Raw genomic sequence first — 27,953 nt, 5'->3', positions numbered from 1 at the left:
TTAACCAATTTTTCAGGGACTCCAACCCTTACTGTATTTAACCACTTGTTCAGGGACTCCAACCCTTACTGTATTTAACCAATTTTTCAGGGACTCGAAACCCTTACTGTATTTAACCAATTTTTCAGGGACTCCAACCCTTACTGTATTTAACCACTTTTTCAGGGACTCCAACCCTTACTGTATTTAACCAATTTTTCAGGGACTCCAACCCTTACTGTATTTAACCAATTTTTCAGGGACTCCAACCCTTACTGTATTTAACCAATTTTTAGGGACTCCAATCCTTACTGTATTTAACCAATTTTTCAGGGACTCCAACCCTTACTGTATTTAACCACTTGTTCAGGGACTCCAACCCTTACTGTATTTAACCAATTGTTCAGGGACTCCAACCCTTACTGTATTTAACCAATTGTTCAGGGACTCCAACCCTTACTGTATTTAACCAATTTTTCAGGGACTCCAACCCTTACTGTATTTAACCAATTGTTCAGGGACTCCAACCCTTACTGTATTTAACCAATTGTTCAGGGACTCCAACCCTTACTGAGCTCTATTTAACCACTTTTTCAGGGACTCCAACCCTTACTGTATTTAACCAATTTTTCAGGGACTCCAACCCTTACAGAGCTCTATTTCCCTCCTTTGGGGGTCCTCAATTCCCCAGGAGAGTTTTCCCAGCCTTAATCTCACCCCCTCGTCAGAGAGTGAGTGGGTGCGCCACTACCTAGGATCTTAGACAGAGGACTCCAACCTCTTATACCGATTATCTCCTTTTTACTCTTACCGTAGGGGACTCCAACCCCTACTTTTTTTGTTAAACTGGTCGCCTTCTCCTTCCTGAGCTTAGTACAATTTAGTAATTCAGTCCAATATGCAGATTTCGTTAAAACAGGTTCTGCTTACCTTATTCGTATTGTGGGTCGACCCCAAGCTCGGGAGGTGTCGGCGGGCAGCCACACTGTCCAATTAGGACTGCTTCTTCACATCCCGGACGAAGCCCCCAATTTGTTGACAAATCACCTTCGTGGTCCTCGTCCCCGGGTCCGTTGATGTGAAGAAAACAGCCACTACGTTTTAGAAGATTAAAATAATTTTATTGAGTACAGATCTGGAGACACACTGCCAATCCGTCGTGTGTGTCTGACTTCTTTGTGTGTCCTGGTGGGTTATATAGACACCCCCTGCTTCTCCTTTACGACACCTCTGGTCTTGATTATCCTATCAATAGAACCTTTTGGTGGTTGAGCTTTAAGAAGTGCTCATCCTGTTTCAACCTACTGATCTTATCTGGGGGTCCTCCTCGTACCAGACACGGTGTCTCTCCCAAGGCCCCAGGGGGGGGCAACCCCCTCCCCTAACCACATTCTTGTGGGAGACCTGCAATATATTGGTCTACATGAAGGTGTCTTCTTCACCCTCTGTTCTGGTTACATACATTGGTTACATACTGAGTAATACAAAATACACTCGGATTATATTTAATATCACTCAACAATAGCCTAGTCCTACATGATTTCAGGTAGCTAATCTATCACTAGCTAGAGATTTAATAAAGAATCCACATGTCATCGACGCATACGTTAGCTATATTCCACACAGACAGGTGGAGAGATTTGCGTCTTGTGGAAAATTGTTAGCTAGCTAGCTAGCTAGTTAGTAGGGTAACGTTAGCTAACGTTAGCTTACACCGTATACGCAGCAGACTAGGTTGTATAGCTAACATTATCCCACAAAAAGAAACACGATGAATGTTAACTGTTGGCTAGTTCTCAAAATCTCTAAAACCCATTTCATGACGTGTGGACTGAGGAACTGGTGCGGTGGGAGGCTGAGGTAACGTTAACGCTAGCTAGCTAATGTTAGCTAGCTTTTTGTGTTCTAAGTTAGCTATGTGTATGTGTCACAGGACAGGCTTATATCAAAGAACTGGACTGTAACCGTCAATTTATGAGTGGTGCAAGCCTGGGGGCTCTCTAGTGCCTGGCTGTTCCAGGATCACGCTAAAGCGCAGGCGAGCGTAGCGAAATACATCGTGTAAGTTTACATTCACAGAATTATGTTGAGTAATGTTAGTCAGTGGAAGGGACGTAATGTTACTTATTAACCTACTATATTGTAACTGTAAATACCGGATACCTTTTAATCTGAAATCCAACTATGTATGTAGGCCTAACGTTGTGTGTAAAACAATTTTCAATTTTACCCTGTGGGTTAGGGTAACGTTGGGCCTATAGTCTAAGTTACTTATCTGAACTTGTGAAACACTCATTTACACATCTGATTTCAAGTGGACAGATATCTGTATAACATGTAACGTCAGATCCAAGTGTGAACAACCACCACTTATCAATTAAATTAGAAGTTAACCCTACTAACGTTAACATTGTTTTTCCAGAATGAGTGTGTTAGGAGAGAAAGATGCTCTTCTTGTAAAACAAGTGGATGCAGGCATCAAATGCAGCTGGAATTGGTCGTGGCTTAAACTAGAAGGGAAAATAAGAGTGAAAGAACAAGAGCTCTCATTCCATCTGTCAGATGTCTTCCGGAAGATCAATAAACAAGGATTTGCACGGTGCATTCTCTGCCAAAAAGATATAAACTACACCCATACATATGTTGTTAGTATTCCTATCTTGTTTTGCCACGAATACCCTATATTAAAGCTGCGCTCTTGTTCATTTCATGAGATAAGTTGTCAGTCTCGTTTCTTATATAGCATAATGTGAATATATACATACTGTCTTGTAATTATGCTTGATTTTTCTCTCGAAGTGCACCAGATTGATGCATTTAAATATGAAATGTTCAAAATTTTCTTCCGGGGGAGCATGCTCCCGGACCCCCCTAGAGGGTCATATCCTTCTCACCTTTTTCACCCCTGATCCGTTTTCATGCCTGATTATCTAAGCCACTTATCCCAATTGGGGTCACGGGATGCTGAAGCCTATCCCAGCAGTCATAGGGCAGCGGGCGGGGAGACAACCTGGACAGGCCACCAGTCCATCACAGGGCCAACACACACACACACACACACGTTCACACCTAGGGACAATTTAGTATGGCTGATTCACCTGACCTGCATGTCTTTGGACTGTGGGAGGAAACCGTAGCACCCGGAGGAAACCCACACAGTTATGGGGAGAACATGCAAACTCCACACAGAGGACGACCTGGGATGACCCCCAAGGTTGGACAACCCTGGGGCTCAAACCCAAGACCTTCTTGCTGTGAGGCGACCGTGCTAACCACTGTGCCACCATGCCGCCATGATCACATGTCAGTGTCCTTATTGGTCTGCTGTTGCAATTTACTCCAGACGTATAAACCATAGAGTTTTGTTAGCTAGATGTTACAGTACCTTTTGATGTCAAGGAAAAAAATCATGAATTGCACTTTCCACATTCCAGCTGTGAATGTAGTTTATGACATCACATCCAAAATAAGGTCATTCTCTGCTTATGTTTGTTCCTTTCTATTCCTTCAGCTCAGTTCAACAGTAGTCAGCGTCTACATTACAACATCCTGGTGAACCCAGGAAGTGTCACAGCCAAAGTGCAGCCAGCTGGGCAGGACCTGCACCACAGTGTAGTAGATCTGGAGCCTTTCACCACCTATTACATAAGAGTACAGGCCTGTCAGATTGGTAGGTAACACATTAGCTAAACTTAGATTTCAATGCTGTAATCTCCTCGTTGCACATCACAAAGAAAAAAGATCATTTATGCCTCTAAGATTAAATTCATTCGAAAGATTATTGTCATGATCCTGTCTGGTTGACACAATTTGACCATTATGTAGCATCTGCAGTTCAAAAGCCATGGCTGCCTTTACAGTTTAATTTAGAGGGTTTGAAAAACCTACAGTTGTGATATGGTTGTCCCATACATAATGTAGGAAAATACAAATTAATCTCTGGAATGTTTTGGAATGAATGTTCCTCTCTTCTCATTTCTCTCTTGGAACATCTCCCTTTGTCAGCTGGGTGTGGAGTAGGGAAGGGAGTGCATGCTCGGACATTGGAGGCTCCACCTGAAGGGTTGGCACCACCCACAGTGAAAGCAGCTGGAGCCAGGGTCTTGGAGGTCCACTGGTCAGCACCCCAAAAACCCAACGGAATCATCACCTCCTACTTTATACACAGGTTACCTGCCTGACACACACACATTGACATGCACATTAGCATCAGCAAAGATGCACATGTCCATCCATGAGACATACGGTATGCAAAATCAGATATAGACACAACCACACAAACATGCATATGTATAGTCAAATGCACACACACACCTATAAGCATATGGGCTAACATACAGGCGCACTAAACAGACTAAATATACCAAGTGACAGTGAAGTCACGTCTTAAATCCTCATTTTTTAACACTGCCTTATTATCAATACCAACAAAGCAGATACAACATATGTTGTACAACCAACAATTAACTTTTCAGGATGTCTTAAATAAAGCTTTTTTTTTATTTGGTTAAGCAATTCTAATTTTTTAGGTATTTTTTGAGATAATAGAGGTTAAGGTGATGCGTTTTGAAGCCTTGTAGAGAGAACATACTGCTTTCTGATCCCTGCAGTGTGTGTGTGTGTGTGTGTGTGTGTCAGTGCATGCTGAAGGTCATGGCCTGCTTGTTGACCGAGGAGTGTGTGATCTGTATGCAGGGTCAGACCAGACTAAGCCCTTTAAGTCCTCAGGAAACATGCATTAGCATAGTAGTCCACTCAGACACACACACAAACACACACAAACACAATCATGCACACACCTGGCAAGATCCGACTCAGGCAGACAGGGAATTGGACAAAACAGGAAAATGGCATCTCTCTTTCTTACCTTCTGTCACACACACACACACACACACACACACACACACACACACACACACACACACACACACACACACACACACACTCACTCACTCACTCACTCACTCACACATGCACATATGCACGCAAACACACACACACATATTCACAGACACACTCACACTAATAGGAAAAACCCACATACAATCTAACACATCTTTCCATGGAAATACAAAAGAGCTTACCGAGACCTTGAATGACTTGCATCAGCCACTGACGATGGTGTTTTTAAATGCTGATGGTGATGACATGGTGTTTTTAAATTAAACTTTAATCTAACTGATATCTGCTTTGTTTAGTGTTGTCATGTGTTTTATTTGTACTCAAACAGTTTTAGGGAAAATATTCACTAACCAGTATTTATTATCTCATAGGCGTCCAGAAGGCACAGAGGAGGAACTGCTGGTTTTCATCTGGTCTAATGGACCGTTTGTGTTCATCGATGCAAGCCACTCCCTCCAGCCTTTCAGCCAATACCACTACAGGATTCATGCCCACAACTCCAAAGGTTCAGTTCATAGTCAATGGGCCTCAGCCCTCACCCTTGAAGCAAGACCGGAAAATATGGCCCCTCCCATTGCTACACCCACTAGTAAGATTGCTGATATGCATAATGCATAACAGTGCACATAATGCCAAAGCGGGTTCTTATGTTCTGCTGATCAATGCCATCATAAAACAAAAAATGTCAAAAGATGAGATGAATTTTTCTTCCAGAACTTTTGAGAATGAATTTTGACAACAAGGAGTCTTTAACGAAGGGAGAATTGTTATGCTCAACGTAAATTTTAGAATTGTGAATTTTTTAGTAGCCTACCTGAAGAAAACCTCATCTCAGAGTTAACAGAAAAACATTTAATTCAGTTCAAAAATATATGTATTCATGCATTTCTCAAAATTAAGTTATACCACTTCATTTGTGCATTTTTTGTGTATGTGTTTGTGTGTGTGCACACTTGGACAGGTGCATACTCAGTTCATCTGAAGTGGAGAGAACCAAGCGTCCCCAATGGTCTCATTTCCCATTACAGACTGGTTTACAAAAAACACCAACAGGACCCAACACTCAACTCATCTACAGTTACTGCTCTCACTGTAGAAGTAAGACACACACACACACACACACACACACACACATCTGAACACTTACACACACGCACTTGCACATACACAGTCAGTGCTGCACAGCACTTGAGCCTATGTTGTTTAACTACTGTTAGTGCCTTGTATGCACGGATACACTTGCTAACATACCTTTGTATTCATTAGTAAAATTGCTCACAAGTGTTACTAAGCATACAAGCACAAGATTAGAAGACATGCAACCTAAACATATGAACACATACAGTAATGCACACATACATTAAAAAAAACATGTTGGTTTTGTGTGTGTGTGTGTGTGTGTGTGTGTGCGTGCGTGCGTGTGTGCGTGTGTGCGTGCGCGTACATACATGTGTGCATTGTCATTGTCGATGCTTGTGAAGAACGTTGGACTCTGCCTGTGGTGCTGGTGCCATCTGTTTGCTAGCGAGGGGCCAAAGGCACGCACACACATGACCAGATCCACACTCACTGCCTGTGGCCGGCTGTCCTCCAGGGTCCTTCCCACAATTCCCTGCCTATGTGCTATGCCTGACTCTAAGCGAGCCCCTCTTCATGCACACACATGCACACTCACAATTTCAACATATACACACACATGCACACACATATTACATGCACGCACAAACAGAAATGCCTAAATCACAGAAAGTTGAATCACTTCATCTGGACACAACTTTTATTAGGAGAAATAAATGCTTAAAAACACTATGCTTTCATATTCAAGGGTAGTCCAACACACACCAGGCAACACACACCTTCACTCACAGACAGTTTCACAGTCAGAAACGCACAAGTGCACACACACACACACACACTCCTGCCATTAACGGCTGTCATCCAGTCTAAATATGAGTTGGCAGCTCAGTAAGCAGGCTGAGTTCACCCAATGCCGCAACAGGATTTTGCTAAAACTAGCTACCATCCTCTCTGCATGCCACCACTTACCTGTCTGTGTGTGTTGGGGAGGTTGAGTGTGCACACACATGTATTCAGTTCTGTATGTGTGTGTGTAAAAAGCTCTAACTGAGTCTTGCAAACAAGTTCATCATAGTTACCACCAAATCTATGGTTCACGTGATTTTACTGTGTAAAAGATGGGATAAAAACATTAGAAAGTGTGCATAACAGAGGTATAGTGTGTAGAGATATTGGTGAGATGAGAACCTCTGGTGGTTAATTTTATGTCCTTGCAATGTTTGGGGATCAAATTCCTATCATTCAGTCCATCTCTTCTGCATGGATCCATCGCAGCATATTAAATCAGAAATTGTAATAAACATACAGAAAAGATAGAGGTAGATAGAGGGTATGGAGAAAGGGAAAGACAAGCAGATAGTTGGGATAAAGAGAAGACAAAAAAGACAGAGACAGAGTGATAGATAGCGGAAGGGTAAAAGACAGCAAGAGATGGAAAAGAGTATAGATCTATATTCCGTCCATACATTTGGCTTCTTTCTCACTCTGACCTTTGGCTTGTCACTCATAATTAATACAAGATGTAAATAGTGACCTTTCACCTTCTCATTGATATGGAACACTATGTGTTTGTGTGTAAGTGTGTGTGCTTGTGCATGTATGTTTCTGTAATTCTTGCAGGTTTGTGTGTGTGTGTGTGTTTTTTTTTTTTTTTTTTTTTTGTGTATGTGTGTTTTGGCGATCATTTGTCAGGCTGCTACCTCAGCCCTGTGCTCTCCAGTTTGTAGAAATACATAAATAAAGTGAGAGAAAGCAAACCACAAAGTATGAAATATAGGAAGTATGTTTTATTATAGTCGTTATTTTTGCTGGTAGTAGTCTTTTTAACAAAGCATTAACTGGTTTTGAAAGAGGAGAAAAGTTGTGATGTTTGCTTGCTGTTCTGACTCCTGGTGTGAATGGGGTCAAGTTCTGCAGAAGTTTCTTTGAACAAGGACAAATGGAAACCCAGACATAATAAAAACAGAATAGCTGTTTAGTGGTTTGTGAGGGAAGGTGTTCACTTGATGACATGTGCTCACTCTTTTTGTATTTTTTTTTAAATATGCTTCAATTTATGTTCCATATTTTGAATACAGGTGAGGAAATTTTCTTCTGTTTTGGGAGCAATATTTGACAGCTGATGCAGAAATTCTGTCATTGTCAGCGACAATTTTTGGCAGCTGCTGTGATATAAACTCTAGTTATGTAAGATGTGGGATCAATATTTGGCAGCTAATTTTACATTAGTCGTATGGTGCCAGTATTTGGTACCAGTGATGTCCATTGACCTTACTGATCCTAGTGAAGAAAACTATTTAACATCCATTTATTTGAGTCATTCTCATTCATGGTCTTCTCCTTTCTGCGTTCTCCTCATCACTTCTCCAAATGTATATACATTTCTGCTTTATTATTTTGTCTTTACATTTCCTAGTACTGTTGTGCATGTTATCTAATTTAAAAGATTAAAAATTAGCACTTCATGGAAAATAAAAGATTTCAAAATTCAAAGAGTCAAATGATGAGTGCACTGGTGGCTGGCATAGGATTTGCTGTAGAAGAATGAGTCAGTGAGCGTGCTATTTTGGGTCTACGGCAGGACATAACAGGGTGTGCAGAAAGTGTTGTCAAGTTTTGTCAATTTGAGTAGATTTGCCAAATAACTGGTTTCGATGAAAAAGGTCAGGAGCCGTTGGCCATGCTCCCTTTCAGCATTTGGCCTGTATGGGTTAACACTGTGTCGCTTCAGAAAGGGAGGGTTTGCCCAAACACGGGATGCTATTCCCTTTGTAGTATAGCCACTCTCGCTCTTGTTCTCTTTTGCTCAAACTTCCTGTTTATGGATTTATTGTTTTGTGTGTGTGTGTGTGTGTGTGTGTGTGTGTGTGTGTGTGTGTGTGTGTATGTATTGATCTCAGGCTGGGCTGGGAGCCCCACTCCATGCCAGGTTGGCTGATTAATGGGGTCGTCATGGCGATCAGACGGAATGAGGGTACAGAGCGCAGGCGGTCCACCCTGCTAGAACCCCATGCACTGCTTGGCATAGACACACACACACACACACATTTTCTCTCACTCCATGCCTTATACCCATCTGACAGACATGTTAGTCACTCACAAAATCTTGTCAGGTTTGCTTTCTCTTCTTGGCACTCATCTGTGCCCCTCTCTCTTTCCATTGTCCCCCCCCCTTTCTATCTCTGCCCCTTTTTTTCCTCTTCTTTTTGTTGTTCCTATTTCCTCTTTTTGTCTGTTAACAGCCACCCTCCTTTCATCTCACCTTCGGTTTTGTCATGTACAACATCTTCTTACATTCCACTTCCTTCCTCCCTACCTCTCCTGTTCCCTCGTTCTCCCTACTCTCTACCACTGTTGGGGTCAATACAATTCCAGCTTTAAGGCGCTCACACCTGATCCGTGGTAAAACCGCTCTGCACTGGCTGTGCCGTTGCTTTCCTATGGGAAGAGCAGTGGCGCTCAACTAGGTGGAGGCAGTACCCTTGGCATGGAGCACTGTTCGAAATTGCTACCAGAGTGCTGGAATCAAAGTTCAGATTATTTCAGCTTTGACCTCAATTGCTGCTGACCTTTCAAAGTGCAACCAATGAGCTAACAGCTGTATGTGGCATAGCCAGAAGTGACATATACAAGCCAGGGAGGTAGAGAGTGATGGAAGACAAAGTTACCCAAATTCTATAACCCACCATTAAAAACACAGGTGGAATGAACTCCCCACTGATGTCAGGACAGCGGAGTCGCTGCCCATCTTTCGGCGCAGGTTGAAAACTCACCTCTTTAAGAACTACTACCCTGGTACTTGTTCTTAGCACTTATTGTATTCACTCATTTAAAAAAAAAATCTCTTTCTTGCGCTTTTACTTTAGCACTGGTTTTGCTCTTAGATGCCTGTTTAGAGAGAAGATGCACTTATGACCTCTGATGACTAGTAGTTCTCCTGATTGCCTACGTTAAATGCATTTATTGTAAGTCACTTTGGATTAAAGCGTCGGCTAAATGGCCAATCTGGCATGACTGTAATGTAATGTAATACCACAATCTTGGCAGGAAAAGTAATGCATGGTGAAATGTCAGCAGTCAGATGGGGCTAGCAGGTATGTGAATAAGCATATAGTTTACAAACTTAACAAAATCCAATGTTAAAGTTAGCTTGGCTTTGATGACATATACCTGCACTGTGCTTTGCCTCTGCAGTAAGTGTCTGCACTATGCTCTGCCCCCTACCTCGTGGTGAGCGAAGAACAAATTTCTTATCATCTGAAGGCATCCTAAGGGGCTTTCAGACACAACATGACAACGGCACTGCTGCGCTCTGAAACCCATTATTTCCAATGGCTTGCACCATGCCACGACAGCTTTTCACTTCATCGAGCAAAGTCGGGCGCAGCACAGCGTGCCGCTCCTGCACCCGACTTTGCACTGCACCTAAAGCACGCTGTGACAAACACCCTTGCGGCCAGTAGAAACGAGGCAGCCAGCCAGCCACAGAAGGCTAAATGGTGGAAAAGTTAATATTGTGTCAGAATTCCCTGAATTGTACAACACAAATTCACAATCGTATAGAGACCACGGAAAGAAAGCCCTCGCTTGGAAACACGTCTCCAACCAATTTGGCCTATCAAGTGTGTTTTAGCAGTCAGGTAGCTTGTAGGTAGGGAATATATGTAGCCTACGATAAAACAGCTTAGGTTTGTTATATGGTTTACAAAGACCTTTTATAGTTTTTTTTTATTGAGAATTGGTTTAGTTTTTTTGGCAACAACAAAATGGCGAACTTTTCCTGCTAGAATCTTTGAAAACTGCCTATTTGGTTCTGTCCTCCGCGCTGAACAGCAGCAAACGCAGCTAAAATCCTGTTGTGTATGATGGATGTGCACTGAACCCAGTGGCAAGTGCAGTGTAAAAGCAGCTTTAGGATGTAACTTGAGGATTTTTGGCTGCCATCACCATATCATCTCCATTAGACCCCATTTTCATCCTGGGGGTGGGGCGGGGGTTGCATTAACCAGAGCTTAGAATTATTTACTAAGTGTGCTTTAGTGGGCAAGTAAAATGTTCACCCCTTCTTCACCCACCTTTGCCCCTCTCTTCCCATTTCAACCCCACCCTTCTACCCCTTCTCCTCTCTCTTCCCTTTATCTTAATTCCCGTTTTTCCTCTCTCTCCCCAATCCTTCCTCTCCTCATCCTACTCATCCTCCTCTCCACCTTCCCTTTACTCCTCCTTCTTACCCACTCTCCACTTGTCATGCTCTTCACTTCCCTTCTCCATGCCTCCCTCTTCGTCCTTTTCTCACATCCCTTTTTCATCTCTTCCCTTACTATCCTCTCCTCAAACCCACACCCTCAACCATTTTTTCTCCCCTCTCCCTCCCTTTCTTTTTCCCGCTCTCCCACTCCTTCTGATCTCCTCTTCCTCTCTTCCTCTTTCCTCTCCTCCCTCCCTTGGCTCCTCCAGATGTTATGCTGCTGCCCCTGGGAACCCTGATGAAGGGAGACCATGTGCACTCGCCCGCATGCATGTGTGTATGTGTGCGCACGTATGTGTTTATATGAAAGGGATACTTTATGTGTTTGTAAGCTGGTATGTGCTTGTTTTTGTGATTTCATTAGCACATATGTGTTCGTGTGTGTGTTTGTGTGTACAAGTGCGTGCGCAAGTGCGTACATGTGCGTGTTTGTGTGTGTGCATGCTGTATTAATACATCCCATTGATCAGAGCAGGACCCCTGACAGTCATCATACCCAAGAACCATCTGGCCGACGCCTGACGCTCCCTCACCCAAACGCAAGCTGACACCCTATTAATCTGCTGCCGCCATGTGCACATTTGTGTGTGTGTGCGTTTGTGTTCGCGTGTGCACGCACGTATGTCTGTATGTATGGAAGTGCATTTGCAAGAGGTTATACACATATAAGTATGTGCCTGTTTATTTTTGTTATGCTCATGTTTCTCTGTATGTGTGTGCGTGTTTCTTTCTGCACATGCACGCACTTCCATGTACACGCTCCACTCTGCCATCCGCCAACAACAGCCGGCACTGAAGGGAGCTGAAGGGTGCTTGGAAATTAAGGTTATTACACAAATTGAGCCATATGGTCTAAATATTTCAGAGCTGAAATTTACTAGGCAATAAAAATGGCCCCTACCTCGGTAATGGTGTAAATTACAGCTTAACCACCAGCGCTAATGATGTCCTTCTGTACGCCCCGTAACCAACCGTACATGAAGGACACATTGTTTAAAAAATACCCCAGAAAAAGAAAGGGAGTGAGTAACGAATGGATAGAGAGAGGGAAAAGAGTGGAGTTGAATGGTAGACAGGAGGGAGATGTGTGGTGAGCGAGAAGAGTTAAAGAAAGAGGGAAAAGATAGAGAGGGATGACGATCAAGAAATAAAGACATGGAGTGAAAAGAGAGAGAAAAGAAAGCGCTAGCAGCATGTTTACAATCTGTTAGAGCACCATTAAGAGCCTGTCAGAGAGCAAGCAACAACGCAAGGCAACATGGGCCAGCCGGCGAACCATGTCTGGATGCTGACATGGGGTTTCGGTGTGTGTGTGCGTACATACTTGCGCAGTCAGAACGTGTGTAGAGGTATATACTGGTACAGTGGGACAGCATGTGTGTGAATGCACATCCCAACCATATCCATATAAAATCATGCATCCAAGAAATGTGTGTTGAATGTTCAGATACTGCATGTAGGCCTAAGACATTGTGTGTGCATTGATATGGATTGTCTGAATGTGTAGTATGAGTACGGGTTTGCACAATCAGAATGCATGATTTACTGTGTGTTGCCCTGCAAAGTTGGAAGGCGTGTGTATCCAGAATGGAGTGGTTGATTTCAGCATCAGTGTGTTGTGGAAGCAACGGTGTGTATGGATGCGGGCACAGTATGTACAAAACATCCACCCCAGAGTGCATTGTATGCACATGGTTGGTTGCAATCAGTACATGTTGTGTGTATAGTTGTGCACAGACAGAATCTGTCTTGTGTGTTTGGTCACCTATGGTCACGGTGTGTGCATGATCAGTGTGGTTTATGGTCATAGAACTTGTGGAGTGTGTAAGGTCGTCTGTAGAAAGAGTGTATGTTGTGTTTATAATTATGTGCAGTCAGATTTCATGTTATGTATGGTCATTGTTGGTCAGAATAAATGGTGCGTCTATACTGTAGGGCTCATAGTATATCAGGTGTCCTTGCAGCTTAATCAGTTGAGTATGAACCATGTTGACTCAAAGAGCTAGTAAGCACAGTGTTCTGGGTTCAACCTAGGGCCAGAACCTTTGTTGCACGCCTTGCACTTCTCTCTCAACACTGTCTTTCCTTTCACTATCGATTTGTTGTCCAATAATGGCACACATTTCCCCAAAAAATGCATTTCTTTTTCTAATTCATGGTGTATGTATGGCCGTATGTGATCAAAATGTATATTGTGAGTACAGTAGGTCATAATTCATGATGTTTGTATTGTAATTTGAAGTGGATATATGGTGTATGCATGGTCATGAGCTGTGTGCCTGAATTATCCAGTTATCATCACTGGTATTCAGATGTATTATATGTTAATACAGCAGTTCCTCTATTGAAGCACAGTTAGTATGCTAGCTCAGTTTTCAAAGCTGGTGAGAAAAATTTGTTATTTGATCTGTTTTTCTTTATCTGAGGTCAGGGAGCGCTGGCTAAGGGAATGAAAAATTCCAGGGTTGTTGGCCTGGGCAAGCCTGCCCCATGAACCAAAGTGAAAACTTGTTATGATGTTTTCTATTTTGCGTACCATTGATTCTTTTTAAATATGCATTTAAGAATGATAAAGATCTGGCACTTATGTATTTTTTTTATTTTATGCAGTTAGATTTTAAGGAGGGCGACACGGTGGCGCAGTGGTTAGCGCGGTCACCTCACAGCAAGAAGGTCCTGGGTTCGAGCCCCGAGGTAGTCCAACCTTGGGCGGTCATGCCGGGTCATCCTCTGTGTGGAGTTTGCATGTTCGCCCCGTGTCTGCGTGGGTTTCCTCCCACAGTCCAAAGACATGTAGGTCAGGTGAATCGGCCATACTAAATTGCCCCTAAGTGGGAATGTGTGTGTGTGTGTGTGTGTGTGTGTGTGTGTGTGTGTGTGTGTGTGTGTGTGTGTGTGTGTGTGTGTGTGTGTGTGTGCTGGCCTGGCGGCCTGTCCAGGGTGTCTCCCCACCTGCCACCCAATGATTGCTGGGATAGGCTTCAGCATCCCCGCGACCCTGAAAGCAGGATAAGTGGTTCGGATAATGGATGGATGGATGGATTTTAAGGAACTCTCTTGTCCAATGGCAGAACAGATTTCAAGAGGATCGCTTTATGTGTAAGAAACCGAAATTACTAAACATATTTTTTCATTTAGATAATTTTGTGACAAAGCCATTTTCATTTGGAAAATTATATTTTACAGGAGACTCGACACTTATTGTTCTCTGTGTTTTTTGTTAAAATACATTGTGCTCAGATATGTCATTAAAAGCCAATAAGTACAACAACTCACAACTACAGGCTGCTATATGGTACTGGTATATGGTATGGTATATGTAATGAAGCCTGGGCCTCCATGGTTACAAGATATAATAAATATACTATATGCTTATAAAGTGCAATTCCCCAATGTGGCTTGGTGAAATAAACTTGACGTTAAAGCTGTACTTTACTCTGCACTATTTCCACATAGAATCACAGCTGGTGTAAACACTAACATAATAATAAGGGCGGCAGTTAGGAGCAGACTACACTTTGTGGCCGTTCTGTGTACTGTATAAACCCAGCATAAGCCAAGCCTTACTTCGCAGATCATGGCCTTATGGCTTACTGCTATTGCCAGCTAGCTAGCAACTCTCATGGGTAAGCACATTGGCATTACATTTACCTAAATGTAATGTTGGTGTGCTGTGATTTCAAGTTTGAAAAAAATAGTGGCAAAGCAGAAGACAGCTCTCTCCTTTTAGCTATTTGTTCTTTATTGCACCTTGACCAGATGTAATGACTCAATGCTGTGTCACCAAAACTGAGTCAAGCTAAGCAGCCTGCACTCTGTTGCTAAGACTGGTTTCCCCTTGTATCTTAAGCAATAAGATTTAAGTCATGATATTACATCTGTTTTTAAACTCTGTCAAATCAAAATTCCCTCAAACAGCCAGAGAAACTTGGTTTTCATTTAGTAGTAGTTGTGGTTATTATTTCCGCCAGGTGGTAGCCTGGAGGGAATATTGTGCATACTACTGGGGCCTATCAGCCTAATATTTTTGTGCACAGTATGACTTTATGATCAAGAACCTCTTATGGTTGTGGTGATTAAAAACCTTTGAAAAACGTTTGTTCTCGCTGTCGCCACTCCCTCTCTTCATTCACGCTGTAGCTCGATCGACCAATTCTGCTCTGTATGCTCACTATTGACTCAGATTAGGCAGCGACAGTGTCAAAGCATTATGTATTCAAGTATGAGTCTTGAAAGTAAACGAGAAGTCACTCGTATTTCACAAGTCAGCAAATCATTCACTGCTGATCTCAGCACAGGAGAACTGGAGGAACATTGGATGAAAAAAAAATTATATCCTCTGTCTTTATTTGCATAATATTATAAAGCTGGGTAAACTATTTACGCTTGCACATGCATGACTCACATCTATGGATAACTCAGATTGGGCAGCGATATGATTAAAAGTTAGTAAGAGTTTTCATAATCCAAAAAATGCTACTACTACGACTACTACTTTCGGCTGCTCCCGTTGGGGGTCGACACAGCGGATCATCCATTTCCATTTCTTCTTGTCTTCTGCATCTTCCTCTGTCACACCAGCCACCTGCATGTCCTCCCTCACCACATCCATAAACCTCCTCTTTGGCCTTCTTCTTTTCCTCTTCCCTGGCAGCTCCATATTCAGCATCCTTCTCCCAGTATACCCAGCATCTCTCCTCCATACACATCCAAGCCATCTCAATCTTGCCTCTCTTGCTTTGTCTCCAAACCGTCCAGCCTTAGCTGTCCCTCTAATATAATCGTTCCTAATCCTGTCCTTCTTCGTCACTCCCAATGAAAATCTTAGCATCTTCAACTCTGCCACCTCCAGCTGCGCCTCCTGTCTTTTCGTCAGTGCCACTGTCTCCAAACCATATAACATAGCTGGTCTCACAACCATCTTGTAAACCTTCCCTTTAACTCTTGCTAGTACTCTTCTGTTGCAAATCACTCCTGACACGCTTCTCCACCCACTCCACCCTGCCTGCACTCTCTTCTTCACCTCGCTTCTGCGCTCCCCGTTACTTTGGACAGTTAACCCCAAGTATTTAAACTCATACGCCTTCATCACCTCTACTCTTTGCATCCTCACCATTCCACTGTCCTACCTTTCATTCACGCATAGGTGTTCCGTCGTGCTCCTACTCACTTTCATTCCTCTTCTTTCCAGTGCATACCTCCACCTCTCCAGGCTCATAATCCAAAAAATGCGAAAGTTGTAAAGGAACAACTTCCTCTAGGTTGCAGTCAAACAGGAACTGTTGCATATTCTTGTCACTGCCAGATCTCAGTCAACCATAGATGTGAGTAGTGCATGCGTGAGCTTAAACAGTTTACCCAGCTTTATTATATTATGAAAATAAAGACAGGGTTAGGGTTAGACCAAAGAGGTTGCATAGAAAATATTTTCTTTGTGGAAAGGGCAAGTTCATAAACTTGTAGGCCCAGTAGCATTCTACCGTGTTACTGGTTAGCTACTAGTTACTGCTACTGGGCCTGTCAGCCTGATAATTTTTGTGCACAGTTATGACTGTATGATCAAGGATCTCTCATAGTTGCGGTGATTCAAAACCTTTGAAAAACCTGTTTTATACCGCAATTGAGTGCTACATCCTCGGTTGGTTTTTCGCCCAAGTCCAAGCACTGGAGAAAGGGAGATAGGCCTGGTGGAGATCTGCACTCTACTGAGTGCACTCTTCTAGTTTAGTTAGTTATGGTTTATTTGAGTAGGGGCAAATACAACACATTTACATAATTGAACAATTATCTAATGCGTCGCATTACAGTATTTATAGCTTGTGCTAATTTGTAATACCCGTCTCTAGATGGGATTTTCTAACTGGTTTAGCATAAAGCACATAAAATCTGACAATTTAATATGAAATGAGGACATAAAGATAAAAAAACTCAACACATTTAAAACAATGAAATATAGGGTCCGCGGTGGTGTAGCGGTCGAAACATCGGCTTTGTGTTGATGTAGTTGCCCACTGGGGACCGGGGTTCGCGCCTCAGTCTTGTCAGATCCGAATATGGCCGGATTTAATGAAGCAGCAATAATTGGCAGTGCTGTCTTCGGGAGGGGGGTGGAGTCGGCTTGGGTTCGTCACATGAATGCGTCTCTGTGTGTGTTGGACAAAGCAGTGGTTTGGCCTGGATTCGCCTTGTCACGCGAGGCATCTCCTTCAAGACTGCCGGCCGGAGAGATGCAGTTGGCGAATGTATACAGTACGAGGGTGGGCACTTGAACTAGAATAGGGAGCGATTGGCCACTAAATTGGGAGAAAAAGGGAAAAATCATAAATAAATTAAAAAAAAAAAAACAATGAAACATTACAATCATGGGGGGACCTACAGTGGCATTTCAATTTAATTCATACTATTCTTTAATACTTTTTCAGGGTACATTTCTCTTCAAGTATACATGGCTAGTAGGGGCATCTGGGTAGCGTAGCGGTCTATTCCGTTGCCTACCAACATGGGGATTGGCAGTTTGAATCCCCGGCTTGGTTGGGCATCCCTACAGACACAATTGGCCATGTTTGCGGGTGGGAAGCTGGAGGTGCACTAGGAGAGTTGTTGAGGAGAGCAGCAATGTGATGATGAGGGCGCTCCAACTAACACCAAAAGATATTTTTGCAATATATTTTTGTTTTTTTTTTCTCTTTATTTTTCAAGAAAAGCAAGTAGTAGATAGAGAGAGTGGTCAGAGGAAAAGGGAATGAGAAGTCTTTGCCCTTGGTCTTGGTGACACTCTTTAACAAACAAGGGAGACAAAGGAGTGGAAAGAAGAGGTAGAGAGGAAGAGATGAGTGGAAAGAGGGTGAAGATAAACGGAATGGGGAAGTGGAGAGGAAGAGAGAATGAGAGTAGAGGATAAGGAGAGGGGAATATAGAGTTCATTAGGCCCTCGGCCTGTCAGACCCCTTCGTTACAGGTCTCCAACTCTGATTGGAGGGCTCTCAGCATTCCACATAAACAGTCAAATAATCAGGCTCGGCCATAACATGCCCTCTCTGGACTGTAATCTTTCTTCTTTCTCCCTCCTTTTCCATTCCTCTCTCCATCTCCATTTCGTCTCTCTCAAATGATATTTTTTGTTTCTCCCTCTATCCCTCGCTTTCTCCACCATTTCTGTCGCTTACTCCCTCCTCCTTCTGCCTCCCTCTCCCATTCTTTCAAATGATGGATTGTTAGTCTGTCTCCTCCTCTTTCTCTCCCTCTCTCAGTAATGACAGGTTGTGTCTGTTATTGTGTCTGTCTCTGAAGAGGCCTCATCATCAAGTGTAGTGCTCTCCACTTGTTGTGATGGGTCTTTAGTATAGCAACAATGACATGATGGACCTCACTCCTGAGGAATGCTCACTCTCTAACGTGTGTATGTGTGCACATGAAGGGAGGTTTGCATACATGTGTGTTTGTGTAGGCCTATACGTAAGTGTGCTCTTCAGACAATAGCAGTAACATAAGCCTTCAGTGGAATTAAGATCTTGTTCCTCCAGTCTTTTTTTCAGGAATCAAGAAAAATTACTGTCAAAATTTGAGCGTTTGTCCGGTTCTTGGTCTCATTTCTTTCTGATCTCCTGAAGAACAGTGGTCGATAATGTAAATATTGGATCAGTAAGCTGTGGTAGGCTTCTTAATGCATTTGATGCTATATACAGCAGGCATATTGTACTGAACTGTTTTCCTATTAGAGCAAGAGCAGCTCTATTAACTTAATTTTCTTTTCTAACAGTTTGAGAAATGTTTCTTTAATGTTTTTTATACCTGTACACACTTTCTCTCTCTCTCAATTATAAATACTGTACTGTAGTTACATTTATTATTATTACTGCATTATTATATTTTTGATGTTTTAGGTAAAGTATATACTATATACTAAGACAAACATTTGACCAGTTGACACTAAATGTGAACTCTAACTGTTCTGACTAACATGCAAATTCGATTTACGAACAGACTCAAAAACAGAACTCGTTTGTAATCTGGGGACTTCCTGTAGTGGTGTTGCTACAGATTCAGAAGTGCATACTATCTTTTTGATGCTAATGTTTGGCAGTTAGTTTTAATTAATAAATACAGGCAATAACCTGCTGATCGCAAATCAACCACACGTGGCCGTTCAGTCTCAGCCACATGATGTCACTTTATGGTTTAAGCCTATCAAGCGTGACACGCTCCCTACGCCCACCCATATCCAGCACAAAACCCTTAGGACCCTTAGGCACACCACACATGCAGCCGCCCACCCCTTGACATCCTTGCGGAGGCCAGGCCAGACGAACTTGGAACCGACCAACTTCACCGACGCCCGAAATCCAGGGTGCAAGAGGGAGTGAATCGATTCGAAAACTCGACGGCGCCAGGCCACTGGAACAACGGGGCGGGGACGGCCGGTGGAGACATCGCAGAGGAGGGCAGGACTGCCTTCCTGCATCACAACATCCTGTAGCTTGAGGCCACGCATTTGCCACACGCTGTTCAACCACAGCCCCCACGGCTATGACGCGTCGGTTGTTCAAGCTATGGACGCCGTGGGTGTGGGATGGGCGAGGAGGGCAGCGTTAGCCAGGGCGCACTTAGCGCCGTCAAAGGCCTAGACCCGTTCGGGAGTCCAGTCGACAGGGTCGTTAGCCTTCTTAAGCCGCAGGGCTTCATAAAGTGGCTGAAGGAGGTGGGCAGCGCGAGGGAGTAAACAATTATAAAAATTAACCATTCCCAAGAATTCCTGCAATGCCTTAACAGAGACTGGGCGGGGAAATTCTGCCACCGCTTGCACCTTAGAAGGCAACGGGACTGTGCCTTGCGGCAAAATGCAGTGACCCAAGAAGTCAATCAACGGCAGTCCAAATTGACACTTGGCCGGGTTGGCTATCAGGCTGTGTTCGTCCAGAAGACGGAAAACCTGTTTCAGGTGCGCCAGGTGATCTTCAGCTGACGGATTGGCCACTAATATGTCGTCAAGATAAACAAACACGAAAGCAAGGTCACGCAAAACCGAGTCCATCAGCCTCTGAAAGGTTTGCGCTGCCCCCTTCACGCCAAAAGGCATGCGCTTGAACTCAAAAAGCCCAAATAGGGTGATCACCGCAGTCTTGGGCACGTCCTCTGTGCGCACGGGAACCTGATGATAGCCGCGCACCAGGTCCACCTTAGAGAAAATAGTGGTACCTGCCAGGCGTATGGAAAAGTCCTTTATGAGTGGGATGGGATAGCGGTCATTGGCTGTGACGTTGTTCAGGCGGCGAAAGTCGCCGCAAGACCGCCACACCCCATCCGCCTTGGGCACCATGTGAAGCGGCGAGGCCCACGTGCTGTTGGAACGCCTCACTATACCCAGACGCTCCATGATGGCAAACTCCTCCTTAGCTGTAGCCAATTTTACCGCGTCGAGGCGCCGTGCGCGCGCTAAAACTGGCGGTCCCAGAGTGGGAATGAAATGTTCTACCCTGTGTTTAGTAACCGCGGTGGAAAAGGCAGGTGTAGTCACCGATGGAAAATCCGCCAGCAAACGTTGAAAAACATCACCTAATGCTAAAAAGTTAGCGTGTGTTAACGGCCCGGCTCCCCCTGTCTCGCACAGAAAAGTGGCGAAAGACACAGCATCAATTAAACGGCGGTTTGCAACTGTAATGTATTGGGACTTATGGTAATGCGCATGCTCTCTGGTTAGTCTTTGATGGGGGGCTCTCGCGAGACAAGACCAGGAAGTAATGTTAAGTATGAGCCGAACTGGAGGGAAAGCAGATGTAGCCTGATGGCTGAGTATCCTAACTTTGCTAAGTTCTAAGTAAAGAGTTCGTTTACAACCAATGTCTCTCTCGTCTCTAAGTCGAATCTTACACTGGCGACGAAGCAGAACCGAACTCCAACAGTTCTGAACAGTTGATTGATGGAAATCAGCAACCTCAGATATTCTACTACAGCTTTGAGGAATCTGTGAGTAGCCTAACGACATCACCATGACCATGCTGGGTCGCATAGAAGAGTTTGATGAAGGCTCCGGCAGTGCCATTGAGGAGTATATTGAGACTGGAATGTTTTTTCCTGGCAAATGGAGTAGATGGGGAGGAGAAGAAACGCGCTATTTTGCTTAGCGTCTGTGGTGCTGCAACGTATTCTACACTACGTTCGATGGTCGCTCCCGTCCTTCCTATGGCCGTCGCCTATGAAAACTTAGTATCAGCCTTGAAGCGCCACTACAGTCCTCCTCCATCACTAATTGTTCAGCGTTTTCAGTTTCCCAATTGCAAACAAAAGCAAGGCCAAGGAATCTCCAGCTACATTGCTGAACTCTGTAAACTCTCAGTGCATTGCGCTTTTGGTGACCAACTGGAAGCCATGCTGCGTGACAGAATTGTCTGTGGGGTGCTAGATGAAGCGCTGCAGCGCCACCTGCTGGCTGAAAAGGAACTCACATTCAAAGCAGCAGAGTAGAAAGCCCTTGCAGCGGAAACAGCCACGTTAAATGCGCGAATGCTACAACCAAACCAGCTGGGACCACCACAGTCAGCAGAAGTTCATCAGACTGCACAAAGTCAAACCGTTTTGAAAGTGAAACAAACAGTAGCTGAAGGTGGTGCAAAGCCATGTTTTCGTTGTGGAGGCACACACAACCAACAACATTGCAAATTTACCTCTGCTGTATGCCACTATTGCAAAAACAGGGGGCACATTTCTCGTGTTTGTTTTAAAAAGAGCAGGGATGTCGCATCAGCAGATTCTTCTGACACAGTTCCTCGATCCGAACAACACACACACACTGTTAGGCAACAAGAAGAGGAATATGACATTTACACCATGGGTAGGCAGCTGTATGCTCATGTAAAAAAGCCATATCAAGCCACTGTGATCCCAAATAACAAAACACATGTAATGGAGGTGGACTCTGGAGCCGCATGCTCCTTGATCAGTGAGGGCAGTTACAACACCTTGTGGCCTGACCAGCCACCTTTACTGCACAAGGACAGTAGTGTACTTAGACAATGGTCACAAGCAGAACTACAAGTTAATGGGAAGATTTTTGTGGATGTGCAGTATCAAGGCAATCAAGACCTTGCCACTGATTATTGTTCGAGGTCAGGGGGCAAGTCTACTGGGCAGGGACTGGTTTGAGGCTCTGGGCATTTCTGTAATGGGGGTGCGCCGAGTATGCTTACAATCCGTGGAGTCCATCTTAACGGAATATGCAGAAGTCTTCCAGGACCTCGGGGCTTCACGAACCCCTCCAATTGCTATTGATATTGATACGACAGCATCACCCGAGTTTTTTAAAGCACGTTCGGTGCCCTTTGCCCTTCGGCCAAAGCTAGATGAGGAGCTTGACAAGCTAGTAGCTCAGGGTATTTTTGAAGCCGTGAGACACTCAAGGTGGGCCACACCCATCGTACCAGTAGTTAAAAAGGATGGCAGCTTGAGAATTTGCGGTGACTATCGCTGCACTGTGAATACAGTTGTGAAACCTGATGTATACCCCATTCCTACGGTGGCTGAACTGTTTTCCAGACTGGCAGGGGGGTTGCTTTTCAGTAAATTGGACCTCAAACAAGCTTACCAGCAGCTGGTGCTGGTCGACGAGGCTGCAGGGCTTCTCACTATAAACACCCATCGCGGGCTGTTTCGGGCCCGCCGCCTGCAGTTTGGAGTATCGACAGCTGTGTCCATATTTCAGCGATTCATGGATACACTCCTTGCCGGTATACCAGGCGTGCAACCGTACCTGGATGACGTCTTAATAGCGGGAAAGACTGTTGACCAGCACAATGACCATCTTCGTGCAGTGCTGGAACGATTTGCAGAAGCAGGATTGCGGCTACAGAAGGAGAAGAGTGTGTTTGCTGCTGACCAAGTTGAATGTTTAGGTTTTCTTGTGGACAAGGCTGGCGTGCGGCCGACTATGGAGAAAGTTGAGGCTATTCAGAAGGCGCCTTCACCCCGAAACAAAACAGAGCTTCAGTCATTCCTAGGCCTACTCAATTTTTACAGCTGTTTTTTGCCAAACAAGGCTACTATCTTAGAACCGCTGCACCGCCTCCTGGATCAGTCTGCACCCTGGCAGTGGACTGATGCACATGAAAAAGCTTACACTGCTGCAAAACAACTGCTTCAGGCTGATGGCGTGCTCACGCACTATGACGAAACAAAGCCATTAGCTGTTGTTTGTGATACTTCGCCTTATGGCTTGGGGGCGCTGCTCTTCCATATGGAGTACGATGGCCGGGAGGCTCCCATCGTCTTTGCCTTGAGGACACTATCCTCCACTGAAAGAAATTATGCCCAAATAGATAAGGAGGCCTTGGCGGTCATTTTTGCAGTCAAAAAATTTCACCAGTACCTTGCTGGTCGCCACTTTGTGGTTTTTACTGACCACAAACCTCTTTTGGGCCTGCTACATCACTCTTAAGCCCATGCCACCTGTCCTGTCCCCACGCATGCTACACTGGAGTGTTCTTCTTGGGGCCTACGATTACGAATTGTGCTACCGCCTTGGCAAACAGCTAGCAAATGCTGATGCCCTCAGTCGCTTACCACTGCGCGGTGGTATGCATGAGACCCCTCCACCCATGGAGGTGCTCTTACTGGAAATTGCGCCTGAAGCTCCACTGAATGCAAAACAGGTTGCCACCCTTACTCGGAAGGATCCAGTTCTATCCCGGGTGCTGCGCTGGGTCCTGCATGGCTGGCCAGTTGATACACCTGACAGCCGTTTCAAGCCGTTTTTCACCCAGCGCCATGAACTGTCCGCACACAAGGACTGCCTATTATGGGGGAGTCGTGTAGTTATTCCCAACCTGGCGAGGGAGGAGGTACTAGCCATGACCAGAGGAGGCGCTAGTGCAGCGATCAGGACACATACCCACATCCGGCTTCCCACCCGGATTTTGTAGTGTGTTTTATGAGTCACACACACGGCCAATTGTGTCTGTAGGGACACCGGCCAAGCCGGAGGTAACACGGGGATTCGAACCGACGATCCCCGTGTTGGTAGGCAACCGAATAGCTTGTTTGCAGTCACGTGATTCTGATGACGCGCGAGATTCAGATGGAGGGCAGGAAGTGAAAAGCAGAATGGCTGAGATGGAGCTAGTTTAGCCTGAACTGTGCTAGTTTAGACGATATTATGAGAGAAATGTATAAACAAAGTAAGACATGTTGGACATGATCCTTAAGTTATGAAGAGTGATTTTTTTAACTGAATTGAAAGGCTTGCCTGCTATCGAGGCAGTTGTTATCCGACTCCGCTCCTCCTGACCGCAGACGACAGTTCGCAAGCCATTTTTTCCGGCGCTTTTGGTCAATTTCTTGTATTTCCACCTCTTACGAACAATCGCTGTTGATACTCGATAAACACTCCTCGTAGTTTCTCGGTTTAATCGATGTGAGCAACCGGCATTTTGAGAGTTTGTGATAGTGCTTCCTATGTAGAAAATCACTTCCTGCCCTCCACCTACAGTTCGCGCGTCATATGCAAACAAGCTGTAGACCACCACGCCACCTGCCTGTAAAAGCAGCTTTTGACCAAGAACTTTATTGCCCTTCACTTTTATTGGGACTTCAGAACCAGTTTGAAGCAAACAAGACAAAAGTCAAATTTGGTACAGTGTCTCAAATTTCATTTGTCAACACTTTCAGATAACGCATTTATCGTCACACATAAATAGATAAATAAATAAAGAGCCAAAACTGGAAGTACAAGATTCTAATGTGACGGTTGAACAAACAAATACATGTTTGCTAATAGACTATCATTTGTTGTCAGATAGTTTTTTTCCCATTTTATTAGTTGACAAACATTGTCTGGCTAAAGAGAAGTTTAAGGTTGTAATAATCTGCTTAAATTCAAAATACTGTGCATGTCTTTTGATTGGTGTGCTTGATAGAATCAAGGTTAAATAAAACTAAATTCTTAGGAACAAGCAGAGAGAGAAACACCTTCGTTTTATTTCCTGCAAAATTGTTTGTGAATTTTAAACGGGCATTTCCTTACTCGCCAGGGTCTGTTTAGTCTGACTCTGCACATCATATGCACACACACACACAAACACACTCTTCCTGGGGTCTGGAGCCGCCAAAGCCAATCATGGCTGTCTGTGTGAAATAGGCATGCCTATTCCAGACCCCTGCAGTCACCGATCTACCTCTGTGCTGGCCATGGTCAGAACACATACCTAGTGGTATTCTGTGTACACGTCTGTGTTTGTGTGTGTCTTTCAGTGTCTATACACTGACAAGCAGGGACACACATGCAGGACATTTTTAAACAGACATAGGGCAGTTGTATTAGCAGCATTGACGTGGGCATGTGCGTACACACACACACACACACACACACACACACACACACACACACACACACACACACACACACGGAGACTTGGACTGTGAGCTTGGCATGGGTTGAGAGAGAGCAGTGTGTGGTGCACTGGCTCACCTCAGAAACCTCCGAAAACAATTACTGCTCTCACAGGGTTGGCCAGGGCACAGCTAGCGCTAATAGACAGACTAGACTAATGTAAAAAAAAAAAAAAGACCAGAAAAAATATTAGCATGGAATAGAATAAAATCGGATGCTCAGACATGGCTGGTAAGACACATCATGGGAAAAAATAGACAAGAGTACCTGACAATGTCATGTTTTCTCACAGTAAAATACTGCAACGAGAAGTAAAACAGGTGACAGAACAATAAAGCGCAGTATAGAACAGTTTAGTAATTCATTTCCTGTCTGGTACTTAGTGCTAGAACAGAAAGGCTAGAGAAGGCCTGTGGAAACAACCAGGCCAAGTTATGGAGAAATAGCAGTGGTTATGGAGCTCTGTTGAACCCTGTTTACCTATGACTGATTACTTCTCTTTCATCTGTGTACTTATTTACCTAGTTAACTTGTTCTTGTGCCCATGGACGCACAAGTGTATTTGTGCTTCGTCTATGTGCACAAATCTCTGCTATTGAGGGCGTGCATGTAGGTGCACACATAGCTGCCATATGCTAATGTTGTTGGGTCTCTCTGTCTCTCTGCAGGGCTTAGTGCTGGGGCCTCTGTGAGATCATCAGCATAATTCTTCTGACAAATACACATGGTTATTCTTAATTAGTATCACACACTGTCCCCCTGGCTGCACCGTGCCTGTCCACCTGAATATCACACACACAAGCACGCGCACACACACACAAACACTTTTAGGGACACATACAGAAACATACAGATGTTTGCTCCTTGGAATACAGACATTTGGACACACAAACACAAAACAAGACACATGTTTTTAGTGATTGTCTTTGAAAGACTGACACCCGCACAGCAGTCTCTGCTCATTTATAATATTATAAACACACTTTTGTAAGGATGCACACATATCCACACACTCTTGAAAGGACCCCTCCACATGCATACACACACACACTCACACACAAACTGTCCAGGGGAGACCTGCCATCACTCAGCTCACACACCAAAGAGAAATAAAGACAGAATGAGGGGAATGAGGAAATAAAAGATTGAATAGATTGCTTTTTTCCTCCCGATGCTAAGTTGTGTTGAGCCATGTAAGATCTGAGGACTCTTTAATGTATAAATTAGCAAGGCCTCTCCCTGTCTTTTCTCCTCTTCTCTCTCTCTTTCTCTTTGTCTCCTTCTCTTTCTCCCTCTCTTGCTTCTTCCCTCTCTCCTCCTCCCTCCCCCTCTCCTCTCTCTCTATTTCTATCTCAATAACTCTTTCTGTCTCTTTCCCCTCCCTGCTCGTGCCCCTCCCCCACACCTTCCTCCCTTCCTTCTCTTGCTTTTGGCATGATTAACTGTTGACTTTGATCATTCTGGTAAATACATGGTCCTGAGGCAACGCTGGACACTGAGACACACACTCACAGATGCTCTCTCACATGCACATGCACACACGCGCACACACACACACTCTCTCTTGCTCTATCTCTCTCTCTATCTCTCTCTCTCTATCTAGCCCTCTCTCGCTCTCTCTCTCTCTAGCCCTCATTTATTTCACCCATTTCAGGATGATAACCATATCCCTTGATATTATACGTTATCTTACAGTCAAGCTGTCCATGTGTCTTGACAGACTAGCTCTGATATTTATTTAGTGAAATATTCTGAACAGAACCTACCCTCTCAAGCAGTCTTCTCATGATAATCTGTTTTACAATTAGACAACATTGTAATAGCCTCATTTCCCAAATGTGCAGTCAGGTGTGGGACAAACGTTTAGCATAAATAATAGTTCTTTATCACAATGTATCTGACAATCAATTTGACACAGGAAGCAAAACTGCTACTGAAACATGGATAAATGTTGAAAAGAAATCAAGTCTATTCCCTAACTTTAATCTTGGAGCTGTTACCAACATAGAGCCAGTACTAAAGCATGGCCATAACCAACGGGCTACTTGTTCAGCATGTTATAACGGATACACACGGTGGCCAGTACATGCAAACAAATGCCAAATTGATGCAATTCAAATCCAAAAACTAATGCACAAATTATAAAACGCAAATGCAAATCTGATGCAAAATGCAATGGCAAAAAGGAAACACATAAACAAAAGTGCACAACAACTACAAACAAAAAGCAAAACAACAGCAAATCAACACAACACTGAAGGGGTGGTAAATCTTTTTTATATATTTATTGAGCTGAACACATGCTGGTATGAGCCAGGGTTGGTAGAAGTGATTGCCCTCATGATAAATTCAAAAAAAAGAAAAAAAAGA

The 27,953-nt window shown here is 44.0% G+C and overlaps 1 protein-coding gene across 1 annotated transcript in view; it reads left to right on the top strand.

The window, feature by feature from the left end:
* Positions 1–27,953, top strand: part of ush2a (Usher syndrome 2A (autosomal recessive, mild)) — a 577,949-nt gene that overhangs the window by 514,709 nt on the left and 35,287 nt on the right. The window contains 4 exon segments of the mRNA XM_056279331.1: positions 3,491–3,649; positions 3,985–4,147; positions 5,253–5,470; positions 5,843–5,979. Of these exon segments, the coding sequence (XP_056135306.1) occupies positions 3,491–3,649; positions 3,985–4,147; positions 5,253–5,470; positions 5,843–5,979 (677 nt within the window).

Source organism: Lampris incognitus, chromosome 4 (assembly GCF_029633865.1).
Source record: "Lampris incognitus isolate fLamInc1 chromosome 4, fLamInc1.hap2, whole genome shotgun sequence".
Taxonomy (NCBI): domain Eukaryota; kingdom Metazoa; phylum Chordata; class Actinopteri; order Lampriformes; family Lampridae; genus Lampris; species Lampris incognitus.
This window is presented reverse-complemented; position numbering and strand designations above follow the sequence as displayed.